Source organism: Acartia tonsa, chromosome 9, assembly GCF_053477335.1.
Source record: "Acartia tonsa isolate MP-2025a chromosome 9, ASM5347733v1, whole genome shotgun sequence".
Classification (NCBI taxonomy): Eukaryota; Metazoa; Arthropoda; class Copepoda; order Calanoida; family Acartiidae; genus Acartia; species Acartia tonsa.
Window position 1 is genome coordinate 23,224,055 of NC_137268.1, and position 13,779 is coordinate 23,237,833.

General features: G+C 31.3%; 1 protein-coding gene across 1 annotated transcript; it reads left to right on the top strand.

Moving 5' to 3' along the window:
• The first annotated feature begins 1,976 nt into the window (after positions 1–1,976).
• On the top strand, positions 1,977–12,891 carry LOC145328556 (facilitated trehalose transporter Tret1-like). Its single transcript, XM_080172293.1, has 19 exons — positions 1,977–2,078; positions 2,734–2,766; positions 3,312–3,368; positions 3,906–3,951; positions 4,519–4,629; positions 5,011–5,073; positions 5,557–5,628; positions 6,145–6,207; positions 6,595–6,700; positions 7,909–7,974; positions 8,359–8,457; positions 8,745–8,836; positions 9,391–9,472; positions 9,837–9,884; positions 10,342–10,441; positions 10,995–11,085; positions 11,330–11,438; positions 11,994–12,081; positions 12,536–12,891. Exons 1-19 carry the CDS (start codon positions 2,034–2,036, stop codon positions 12,608–12,610), a joined length of 1,446 nt encoding a protein of 481 aa, XP_080028419.1. The 5' UTR covers positions 1,977–2,033; the 3' UTR covers positions 12,611–12,891.
• Positions 12,892–13,779: the final 888 nt, after the last annotated feature.

Genomic DNA, 13,779 nt, shown 5'->3' on the forward strand with positions numbered 1-13,779 from the left:
TGTTTTTTTTACCTAAAAAACAGTACACATTCAGTGAAAGGGTTGGGTTAAACAAACAAACTTTTGTCTTTTAGTGTTATATTAGGAACTTTTCAATTGTTTCTAGTACGATCTATTTATCAGCTCGAGCGATCGGTCCATAATAATAACAAGGATGACAACATCCATAAAAGCGAAGCACTGAAACAATAGGACAAACGGACATTAACATTTGTATAGTGTCAGAACTGAATAATCAAAATATAAATGTATAAGAGTCGAACCAAAATTGTAAGTAAATTTGTTGAAAAACTGCTGGATACAGGATAATGTTTATGAACATACTTACATTTTTAGGACTTGATTATAGAGTTGCTTCGCTTATAACATTATACTTTGTTGTCCCAGGAATGAATATACTAAAAATCAGATCAATCGGATGATTAGATCACATGAAAATTTGTTGTTAAAAAAGTAAAAAAATCGACATGTTTAAAATGGACGTACGGACATTCTGGTAATGATTATATAGTTGCTACGCTTTTTAAATCATACCTAATTACTAAAGGAATCACCATGCAAAGTTTGAAATCGATAGGACAATTCTAACATGCCTAAATTAACGAAAAAAGCTATCCGTTACGGACGGACGGACGTACGGACGGACAGACCGACCCTAATTATAGAAAAACTTCGCTTTTAAAAAATGTATTGTTCTTAGATAAATCTTAGGCAGGTTTAGGACGCGACACCTTACCCTCGACAAACAGGATGACAGATCATACATACAAACAGTATTGTCAATAGTTTGACAAATATACTTGTAGTGGTATAGTCCTATGGTATTTTCAATATACAAAAATAAACAAGAAATACCATATCCATAACTTACAAAGACACACTGTCAAAGTGAGATATGTGACTTATAGTGTAGCTTTGCTCAATGCTTAAGTATCTTAGAAAGTCATAGTCTGGCTATGTTATTGATAACAGAGCTAGCTATGACCAGCTGCTAAAAATACTAACCTTATAAAGCATCCAATAAAGGCAGTTGTAGTTTGACTTTGCATTGGCGAAGTCTTCATTCTGGGCATGAACCGCTGTTCGCCTAGGTTTCGTCTGCTGCTGACTCTAAGCTGGTAACATAAGATTAGACAACATTTTAGTAAATAAGTGATCATAATAATTATTTGTTTCTATTTATCTATCTATATATTTCAAATATATTATTCATCTAAACATTGTGTTTACCTGCAAAGTTAAAGTAAGTCTATTCTATAAGTTAGTCCGTAGGTCGGTATGATTTCATTACAGATAATTACATTTGCCAACTGACTTTACATAACATTATTGACAAAATACGGACAAAGTGAGTTATAGAGTAGTTGCCTAACAGTCAGAAAAAACGGATAAAAAAGAGTAGCTTGTGTCTGTTACATATATTCTTTTTCATATACCTTTCCTTTATCCCAAAACTTTATGGAATATCCCTATTATTATAAAAGAGGAAAACAATGAAAACAAGGATGACAACATCCATAAAAATGAATTTTCAGAAATAAGACTGTAGAAAAAACTAATATAAACACTTGTAGAGTGCCAAAACTTGTTATATTAAAACTTAATTATGAACAAAATCATATGAACTTGTTACAGTGAGTAATACGTGATACAGTTTCAGAACATTTTTGTACTTTATTTATTATTTCCTTTTTGGAAGAAATTCTACCTTGTTTTCCTAGGAATCATTGTTCAAGATGAACACTAAACTAGTTGATACAGGAATCACTATGTACCTTAAGTTGCTACGTTTTCTAAATTATACCCAATTATAAAAGCAAAGTTTGAAATTAACAAGACAATTCTAATATGCCTAAATTAACGATAAGAGCTTACCGTTACCTACGGACGGATGAACGGTCGAACAGGCCCTATGTATAGAAAAGCCCTGCTTTTAAAAAGTATTTAAAGGTGAAAACAATGACATTTTCTACCCATTGTCTATTGACATGTCACCCAGTTAACTAGAAATTATTCTACATAATTATAAAAAAATGTCCGGCACCGTTGATATGGATACAGGAAGAACACATATACAGGCATGTTATTATACAAAATAACAGGATATCTGTCTGTCTGTTTTTTTTTCTTTATGGATATCTTCATTATTTTTTTGAATGACAAAATCATACTCATAAAAAACATATTTCAGTTCCCAAAATTGTATAATAACGATTTCTAATTCGTTGGCTTTGGGACTTTTATTGAACTTTGATTGGTTGGTTCATTAAGTTGAGTGCCCAAATTACTAATTGTATTCTACAGAAAGGGTAATTTGAGTATCATCACAAGGAATATACATGGACTCTTCAGCTATTGTCTTATCCCTTTATATCCCTGGATTTCAGTAGTAATCAGGGAGGGGATATTCCACTATAAATTCTAAAAACTATTTCTCATAGACTCAGTGGGTGGCTTAACACTATTAGGATACTTTAATCCTGATTGGTTGGTTCAAACTAGGGGTATCCAAACATTTCATCCAATTATAATTTACAGAGGGGTTATATTATAAAAAATCTAAAGTTGTTAAGCCAACGAATAAGAACGTTATCATAAAACTTTGGGGACTAGTGTACTAAACAGCCCATTGTCCCCTTCCTTCCTGAAAACAAGGCATGAAACTTCTTTAGAAGCCCTTCTTCCGTTTTGTCACATGAAAGATAATATGTTTTAAATATTTGATCTGTTTAGATTTTGGCATCTGTTGCTGCTAACTTGGGACAGGTAAGAAAGAATATCAATACTTTTAGAGAATCGAACCCACTCTATAAACTTACTTTGTAGTCTGTATATCCGTCTGTTTGTCAATCCTCACATAAATATAATGAACTCCGTATATTATCCTTATAATAAAGTAACAGGATGTGTGTTTGTCTATCTGTGTGTCTGTCTGTTTGTTTATAAAATGTAAGTAATATAGCTATAAATTTTTTTTTGGTGAAGTAGCTCTAATCCTAATTGTTGAATAACTTGCTTTGTTCATCTTTTAGTCCATTATTCTTTCTTAAGCTTTCTAAAATTTTCCTTCCATTTAAAACCTGCTGATTTTAAATCTCTCTCCAAAAAAAATCTGATAATAATTTTAACATTTTTTTAAGACTTAAGAATGAATGTTCTGTTAATTAAGTTCTGACACTCAACAAAAGTTATTCTGCTGTCCTTCCTTTTGATTTTAGAGCTTATTTTTTTTGTAAATGTTGCCATCCTTGAAATTCTTGACAGTCGCCACTGCTATTATGAAGCAAAAGTAAAACCATTACATATTTTAGGCTACTCGTGCGTTCTGTGTATCTATGTCTTCATATATGATTCCTCAATTATTAAAGGTTAGTATGCATTTAAATCTTTGTCTACTCTAGTATGTACTATCTATCTATCTATCTATATATCTATCCATAGGCGTCCAAGGGGGGGGGGGTAATGGGGCGATTACCCCCCCCCCCCCATTTAAAATTTACCCCTACCCTGGTGGTGCCGTAGGCACCCCCAACCATTTAGGAGAGGGTATTTACCCCCCCCCAAATTTAAATTACCCCTCCAAAAAATTTTACCCCGGGGGTAAATTTTGGGGGGGTAAACAAATTTTACCCCTGCCAACAGATTTCAGGGGGGGTAATTACCCCCCCCCCAAGCAAATTTTACCCCCGGGGTAAAAATTTTGGAGGGGGTAAAAAAAATTTGGGGCGCGCTTCGCGCGCCATTTTCCCCCCCCCAAAACCGAATTACCCCCACCTTAAAAAAATTTTACCCCCCCCAAAAATAAAAAGCTTGGACGCCCCTGTATCTATCTATCTATCTATCTATATATATATATATATACATATATATGTATATATCTATCTATTTATCTATCTATGTTTCAGGGGGACGGAGATTTATTACTCTCGGAATCCGAATCCGGATGGTTTGGTAAGATTTTTTTATCAAAGCAACAGCAACTCTACAAATTTAACATGTTCAGTTTTACTGGGCTTTGTATATGTACATTTTACTTCTTATATTCATTTCCTCAAAATTAAAGTACATACATGCACTGAATTAATATTATATTTTAATATTAATTTATTCCAGTCCATGTTTCATAAGACTTAGAAACAAATTATGAAATAAAACTAAATTATGAAAGAGTTTAAAAGAGGGTTCAATTAGTTATGAAATCAAAATAGTTTTTATTTTATTTTAGATGTGTTTTTTATCGTAGGGCATATTTATCTTAGGGAGATGAATTTAACATAGAACAATGTAAACTACAGTGGTACCCAAGTTAGATAACCACTTTATCTTATTCGTTGAATAAAAAACTTTGAGTACTTTTATTACTTTTATTGGTTAGATCCAAACTAACAAATATTTAGAGTAATTTTGTTTATTATTATTGGGAATGTAAGTATACCAATTTAAGGTCAATTGTTTTAACTCTTTTTTGTTAACAATTATTTGGAACATAACATTATTTTATAACGTTATTTTTTTCAGCCAGCATTTTTTCCATCGGTTGCTTAACCGGGGCGCTTCATGGTGGTTATGTATCTGATAGACTGGGAAGAAAGAAAAGTATGATCATAGACTGTCTCGGTTATATTATAGGTAATATTAGGATACATGTATAGATTGCTAGATATATTGATATTGAATGGATTTTTTTAAATGGACACCAAAAATAACTATTTAACAAGGATGGCAGCATCCATAAAAGCAAAGCTCTAAAAAAAATTAGGACAAACGAACATTAACATTTCTAGAGTGTCAGAATAGATTAAGCAGAATATTAATGCACAAGTCTAAACAAAATTGTAAGTATATTTGTTGCAAAGCTTCTTTTTAAAAATCATAAAACCTTTTATCTTCTTTAGATTATGATATATTTTTACCATAAAAAAATTCACCAACTTTCGCAATAATAGATTTGATAAAATCATTAGCTGTGAAACAACTTTCTCTTGATCATAATTATCCTTGTTTATTAAGGTTTTATTCTGATTGGTTTTGCACCTAACTTTTATGTTCTCATCATTGGGCGGCTTATCACAGGTTAGATCACGTATTTAGATGCATAACAACACACACAAAAAAATAGTTTTCCAAAAGTGATTACAATAGTTTTTCACTTGTGATTGCGTCCCTAGTATTTGAAGTTAGTTGGTCAACTATCACAAACGATATATTATTACTTAGATGTTGCACCAGATGTTCATGAACTAAAGTGATACTAGAAGCTGGCTAAAATACGACACTCCCCATCCATCTTATTTACTCCATCCATCATCTCATTGCCTAGTGGATGATCATGAAATAAATTCCATATTAGCAACCCCAATTAAAGATTTTTTCCCCTGTCAAAATATATTATCCACGTATGTTAAATTCATTACTATTACTACATAACAGTAATTGTGGATTTTGTTTAATAGATATTTAAACAAAAATAATTTAAAATTACAATAATTTCAAATTTAAAAGATTCTCTACGAAGTAGGAAAAAAGCTTTTCTTACAGTTCAACATTTTCTTTCAGGTCACTTTGCTAGCAGTAGTATTGTCTCTGCTCCTATATTAGTGGGAGAAACTTCTAGACCATCTCTGAGAGGTAATTTATTCATATTTACAAAAGGTTTTATTCTTAGCCTTTAAGAGCAGCAAGAAAATTGTCATTCCTCTGCATTAAATAGTCTAAAACCACTATAAGACTAAGCTTTCTGATAAGCACATTCAGTAATTGTTCCTTTCATTGAAACTGGAAAAAATCTTAATCAAATTGTTTTTTTTTTAGCAGTAATAATAATTAAACAAGAAGGCAACATTTTTAACCAGGGCTTAGCAGCAGCGCGCCAGCCGCCTGTAAGCCGCAGAGAAAACAAACTTTTACAATTTTGAAAATAAGCTGGATTCTAAACCTATATGACAATCTCTCTTTAAAAAAATAGCGCTCAAACGGGTTTTAATTTGAGGCATTGTCGCGACTGACACGCAGCTTTGAGCCCTTTTTAATTAAGAAATAAGAGAATAGCACTATATTTTTAAATTGTTTCATTCTCTGATATATCCTATACAAGTTTATTTAGCCAAAGTTATTGAATCTAAGTTTTGATTCATTCTGTTTTAGGTTTGACTGGGACGTTTCTGACAATTCTTTACTGTATTGGCTATACAGCTTCAATGGTCATAGGTAAAAGAAAACTTTGAAGGATTTTTAGAAATAAACATAAATAGTTGAAGGTAAATTATTGCTAAAATAGGTAGCTAACTCTTTAAATACTCGACCTTTGTCTGTATTAGACCTGTTATGTTGATATATTTAACCTGTAAGAAAGCCAGAGTAGGTTCCCCCCTCCCCCTCAACACTTACTTTGATAATATATAACCTTTTCCCGCCAGAATAAGTTTAGCTATCCAAGGCAGAAGTGCAAACATAGAAATTTTTGGGGGACATGATAAATGATTGATAGGTCAATGTTCTATAAAATATAATTATAAGTAGATATAAAGATATATAGCTAGCTACAATGAATGGTTAACAGAAGGGTAGATAAATTTATAATTCTATTATTATTAGGAGCTGTGCTACCATGGAGAACTGCTTTACTTGTTTTTACAAGTATTCCAACTTTATCAATTGTCTTACTTCTTTGTATCAAAGAATCACCATCTTGGCTACTTAGGTAAAATCTTAAATCAATGTAAATGGTAACTACATATACCTTTATTGTCAAGAAGATTTATGGTTCGAGCCTGAGCCTCATTAATTTTATTATAACAAGGATGACAACATCCATAAAAGCGAAGCACTGAAACGGTAGGACAAACGGACATTAACACTTGTATAGTGTCTGAACTGAATAATCAGAATATAAAAGTATCGAAAGAGTCGAAGCAAAATTTAAGTAAATTTGTTGGAAAACTGCTTGATACAGGATAATGTTTATGGACATACTTACATTTTTAGGACTTGATTATAGAGTTGCTTCGCTTAAATATTGTTCTTTGTTGTCCCAGGAATCAATATACCAAAAATCAGATCAAACGGATAATAAGATCACATAAAAATTTGTTGTTAAAAAAGTAAAAAAATCAACATGTTTAAAATGGACGTACGGACATTCTGGTAATGATTATAGAGTTGCTACGCTTTCTAAATCGTACCTTACTACTACAGGAATCATCATGCAAAGTTTGAAATCGATAGGACAATTCTAACATGCATAAATTAACGAATAAAAGCTATCTATCTCGGACGGACGTACGGACGGACGTACGGACGGACGTACGGACGGACGGACGTACGGACCGACCCTAATTATAGAAAAGCTTCGCTTTTAAAAAGGGCAAATACGGCTTATAAGTTATAGATAATTAAAGAAGAGGAATGTATTAGCTCACAAACAGGTCTTCTTATAATAAGTACAGCTATGCGTGCTGGAGGCATCATGACACTCAATTGAAAAATCTCTGTACACACCATATTGGTTAAAACTTCTAGATAAATATCATGTTATCAAAGGATGTTATTTTAATCAATGCTATAACTTTTCAAAAACTTTCATCTCTTCATTCTTTTTCGTCATACCAAAGAAGGGAGGATATATTGAGCAGTAAATAATACTAGACCCTAAAATTTTATAAAATAAAATTCTTTGATTTGTTGTCTTAAATTTTTTTTTTGTTTATTGGTAGGTGTAATATAATTGTCCATACTTTTTTTCAACTAAGAACGGATATTTTTAAGTATCATTATTGGGAATGAACATCAATTTATCGCCAAATGTCTTATCCCTTAAAACCCCGCCTTTTATGTCTATTTTTTAGTGTAATTTTGCCTATAACAAGGAAAAGAAAGTCCACAATTAGCAAAACATAATTAATGATCTAGGCAAGGAAATAAGGAAGCTGCCTATGAGTCCTTGATATTCTACAGAGGAAATGAGCTTGTTGTACAGTAAGTATTTTTCATATTTATATGGGAAGCTACTCTAAGAACCGCTAACAACCTAAAACCATAAGTCTAGATTTTTAGTGTAGGTCTCAATGCAATAACACCTTAGCACAGCTATTGTAGACAACTAACACTTTGATTGGATAACCTTTGTCTGAAAGCCCTAATTATGCATTGTGCATGGTAATGATTTGTACATATTTAGGGCAAAGGCACTCCTCTTACTCTAACTACTAATGTCGCGCATAAAAAATATCAGTACACCAGGTATAACTTTTCATGTTTAAGTTATGACGCGCCTTGGGCAGCGATTCGAATAAATCACCTCTTCAACGAGAAGCGGATGTGTTTTACTGCAAAGATGAATATACTCATTGTTAATTTTAGAGCTGAGATGCAACGGATTTCTGAATCAATCAGTAAACAAAATAAAGAAAATGAGCTTTTGGGAGACTCAACAATGCAAAGATTGAAAAATAAACTCAGGTGTGATTACTGATATGAAGCTACTCTACGAGTCACAAAAGTGATAAACTTATTTTATTTTGTATTTGACTTCTTTTCTGTACTTTTATTTGATTCAGTTATTTTTACCTTACCCTTAAGTCAAACCATCTGTTCAATGAAACAATTAATTTTATCATCTCCAGTGGTTTTTTTAAATACCCTCAAAATTAAATTCATAGTGTTGATGGTTCTTTTCTACTTATGAAAATAATTATTTTTCTATCTTTATAGGGATTTTTATGTATCTTATGTAATTATATTTTTAGACGAGTTGTATCGCCTGGATTTTTAAAACCTTTCTCGCTGTTGATTGTTATGTCCTGTCTTGGTATGGAATGGGGAGGCTTCCCGGCTTTAAGTAAGTTTTCAGTATTTTAATTCAAAGTGTTTTAATTAAGATACGTTATAATTTGTTTTGCTTTGAAATGAATAGGATTGATGCCAGCACTATCATTCTTAGTGATTTATTCAAAACAACGTATAAAACTTAAATATCTAGTATATTATAAGATTTAAAAAAAAAAAATTTTATATGTGAAGCTACTATATTTTTGACTGTGTTTGTCCGTCCGTCAGTCTGTACCACTTTGGGGGAAATGTGATTTTCTCGGATGCCATTCAAAGTAGGTTGCAGAAATTATTTGTAAAGTTTCCTAATTCATTATATGATTAACTTGGTCCGTTGGTATGTCAGTCATGCACAAAATATAAAATAAAAACTAAAATATGTTGCAAATCTGCTTTTTAAATCACTTTGTCCATAGTTCATTCTATGATTTATTCTGCAATGCTACTTGACGATGTTGTCATCCTTGTATCTGTATATTTTTACTTTTTAACTGGTTGAAACTTTACTTTTTAAACAAAAATCTAATTGGCTTGTTTTTAATAAACATCATTGTCCTTGTCCAGGCTATTACCTGCACAGCATAATAGAGGAAGTTCACATCCCACTGGATCCAAATTTGGTAGCCATCATCCTTTCTGGTTACAGGTATAGTCTTCAAATCTTTATAATAAAGTATCAGGATGTTTGTGAATCTCTACCAAAGAATCTCTCTAACCGCCGCGCTGATGGTTCTCTTTACTTGGCAGCTTCTCATAGGTCCTGGGAAGGTTTACGACTATTTTGGGATAGGGTACTTTACTTCAACTTTTTGAATCTTTAAAAAATTGGGTTTTCAAAGTTAACTCTCCCCTCCTCAAGTCTCCCTAGAGGCCTCTAGGGGGCGTAGCTGCTAGTTTAGAATATTATGCTATCAAACTTTTACCCCAGAATTCTAAATTATTTATATTTGGCTATTTAAACAATTGATTCTGTATGCAGATAAAATTCAAATTGAATTTATTATCTTTAGAACTGTTTTGGTTTTATGCCTGACTCCAATCATCAACAAAGCACCTAGGTAAGTGCCTCACTCTCAAAAAAACATCACTATGAATTTAAAAAAGTATACAAAATTGCAAAAAGATGTTCTTTACTGCTAAACAAAACAAAATTTCGGACATATCAGAGTTTCACTGCCGTTTGAAGTTTTCAAGTAAAAGAGGATCCACAGCCAAAGTTTATTATATTTATATACATAAAGAAAACAAATATGACTTTATGGTAGACAATTCTTAGTAAAACACAATTAACACTTTCATTTTAGTCATAAGTGACATTATTATAAACAACATAAAGAGTAATTTAAAGGAGGAGTTCCAATTCAAAAGTTAAGATTCATAAAACTTTTTTTTTAAAACCTACAATTAAATCGTGTTTAATTTCATATTTTCACAAAAATCTTTCCAAACGTTTGGAAAGATTTTTAACCATTATCTACATATTTTAATCATTTAATTTCTTGATTATATTTCCAGGAGAAAGATGTATTTGTTATCTGGAGTAGTTGTTGCATTGGCTCTGTTTATTCAATCTTCATACAGCCTGGCAGTTCCATTTATACCTATGGAGATCCAGGTAGAGATGTATAAAATTTAATATGGAATGTGAGTATAAATACATATGAATATAAATAGGTCATCAAATAATTTATGCAAATCTTTCACTGTTCCTTGAACTATATTATCTATACATTGTATAAAACTAGTTGCCTTGCCCCTAGCCTCTAGGGAACAGTGGGAAAAGTCAGGAAAATAGCCTGAAACAACTCTAAGACATTTATAAAGCTTTCCCGAAAAGTACAACTCATCAGGACTAGAACGTTCTGAGATCTTTAGCTTCAGACAAAAAAACCTTTACTACTTTATATTATAGGATACATGATAAGTGTCAGACTAGATTATAAAACAGCCTTTTTTATATATAAATGCCTGATCATCCTAGGAAGCACCATTCTAAAATTAAAATTTTTTTTATATTACTCTAACACTAAAAAGGTCAAAATTTTCGGGTGCGCTGTCGGTCACCCACTCTTGCAAAACTCAGTGGGCGCCATTGCTTTCTAATAATGAATCAACATTTTCAGATTTCACCTCATAACATCAGTTATTGATAACACATTTTATTCTAGGAATATTCTAAATGGACCCCCATGATTTCTATTCTTATTCAATACACTGGCTTCAGTATGGGCTGGGGAGTTCTTGTTATGAATTTCTTAGGTAATATTATTTACAATTTTATCAATTACCCTAAAATAATTTTACTTTTTAAAAATAAGTTATAATTTGATAATAATTTTCATATAAAACGTTGAAATAATTTTTTTTTCACTTATTCCCATTAAAAAATAAAATTCTTGTAATGTCATTTAAAACTAAGTGAAATCTCGCTGTAAAAATTAATTTAAGAAATTTAAAATTCTTCTTTCTTGTTGTATATGTTTCCAATGTTATAAGTTTTCAGGTGAAATATTACCATCTGATATGAGAAGTACAGGTTCTGCTATGCTGGGTATCCTCCAGAATGTGGCCACTTTCTCTGCTGTCAGGATGATTCCTGTCATAATTTCCAGGTTTAATTGTTTGCTTGGTTTATAACTTATTCTTATAGTTTAATGGCTTACAAAATAGAAAATAGATAATACCACTTACATTATTGGTGTGTCTTTTTGGTAAGTTCAATATTAACCTCAATCAATCCTTCAGACGATAGATGGTACACCATAGCCTACTACCCCCGTTTTACATTTTTTTTTTTTTCTAGAACCTTTGGGGCTCTCCTAACATTGAAAGTATATTATGATAAAAGTTTTGGGTCATGTAAAGAAAACGAAGTTGCGGGTTTCATCGTATTTTCACAATCGCTTTTGAAAGGTTATTTTAGGTTGGGCCCCCCGCAGTGGCTAGAAATAGGAGAAAAGCTACTGTGAAAATACGACGAAACCCGCAACTTCGTTTTCATTCCATGAAGTTTTAATTCACTTTCCCCCTGATGTTTGATTATTGTTAATATTGTTTAAAGTATATTTTCTTTTTACATTAATCTTGCATAGAAGTCAGTGAAAAAAGTTTATCAACCAAAAAATCAACATTCAATTAAATAACTATAATTTTTCTTCACATTTTAGTTTTGGACCTGGTGGACTTTTTGGTGTGTACTTTATCTCTATCCTAGTTGTACTATTTTTGTGTACACTCTTCATGCCAGAGACAAAGGTAAATTTTTTGAAAAATTAAAATCAAATTTAAATTTTTTTGTAATGCCTTTTAGATCCATATCTTTATTTTTTTTGTAAAAAAATTGCCTAAAAACTGCCAAAAGGATGACAATATCCATATCAGCGAAGCTGTGGAACGGTAGGACAAACTAATACTAACACTTGTAGAGTGTCAGATTATTAGGACAAAAACTTCATATAAAAAGTTGTTGTCAAAAAAGCTATAAATCGTCATGTTTAAATGAACCTACGGTCTTTCTAAATTGTACCTAACTATTATTTGAATCATCAAGCAAAGTTTGAAATTGATAGGACAACCCTAACATGTTTAAATTAACGAAAAGAGCTAACCGTTGCGGACGGACTGACCCTAATTATAGAACAGATTCGTTTTTAAAAAGCTTCTTTCTACTTGTTTTCTAAATTTTACTAATACATCTAAATGTTTTCAGGGAATGAGCTTGGAGGACATTGAGGATATGTACAGTCAATCTAAAAAAGCATCTACAGTTCAAGAAAAGGTTTAGGAGAGGATCTCTTTCAAGTTTCAAAGTTTTTGACATCTGCAAAAAGTGATTAATCTTAAAAGTATCTGATATGATTTTAATATTTTTACAAACGTTGTTTACTCTATTTTCTTAATTAATGTTCCCTTTTCTAACAACTACACTAGGCTCTTGATTTCAGGTTGAGATAAACACATTACATGTTTAATTTGTAACTTTACAAAATGTCTCAAAAATCACCCATATGACGTCATAAAAGTGAGGAAGATAAGAGGACAAGTGGGGATGAAAACCCATAAAAATGAGATAGATAATCCCTCATTTTTATGACGTCACACGGAAGATTTTGAGACGCATTGTAAAGTTACTTTAATTTGATTGAATTTGGTGCATTTTTTTACCACTAACTATGATATGATCCTAATAATGAATATTTTTAAATTGTAAAAATTATATAAAATTTTCTCGTATCTCATAAGAATACCAAAAATGATCTCTTTAGATTAAGTCAATATATTTATATCAGTATTGTGCATAAAATTTTATATCAAATATATATTTATATACAAAAAATGTTAATTAATGGTGTTTTCAAAATCCTTTAACATATTTGTGCCATTTGAAAAGTCAGAAAATTTTGTAAGTCTAGAAAATAGCTTAAAGTGACTTTTATGAAGCTTTTCCAAAGACTCCAACCCATTCAGACCTTAAGATTCAGACAAAATAATCTTACTACTTTCTATTACAGGAGGTTATGCAATGGATTTCTCAACTATTATAATAATGGAAGTCTATGTTTTTGAGTTTTTAAATCAGTCATTAAACAAGAATGATATAGACATAGTTTATTTCTTCAGACGTAGTGAAATACAGCAGACAAACTCTAGTTATATAGCAGCTAAACTAAAAATCACGAAACCTTTCACTTTAGAACTATTAAAATCTAATTTCATATAATTTATACAACGACATGTGTACTGACCACAGCTAAAGAGTAGTTGCGGTATTAAAAGAAGACTGATATCTTAAATGGCATATCTATAAAAAATTTACTTTTATAAATACAAAAAACATTGAAAACCTATTTAACGTAGTTATAAAAATGGCCATTAGAGATCTTAAATTAAAATTTTAATTCTAAATTATCACCTCGGACATTTAGTTAAATAAATTGATTCAAAGACTTAGAA

What these genes read in the sequence shown, in the direction of transcription:
- LOC145328556 (XM_080172293.1), top strand. Translation starts at nt 2,034, where the DNA reads ATGTCCGGCACCGTTGATATGGATACAGGAAGAACACATATACAG. An exon ending in TGATTCCTCAATTATTAAAG is followed by an intron (nt 3,369 to 3,905) that starts GTTAGTATGCAT and finishes TCTATGTTTCAG; the next exon opens with GGGGACGGAGATTTATTACT. An exon ending in TACAGCTTCAATGGTCATAG is followed by an intron (nt 6,208 to 6,594) that starts GTAAAAGAAAAC and finishes TATTATTATTAG; the next exon opens with GAGCTGTGCTACCATGGAGA.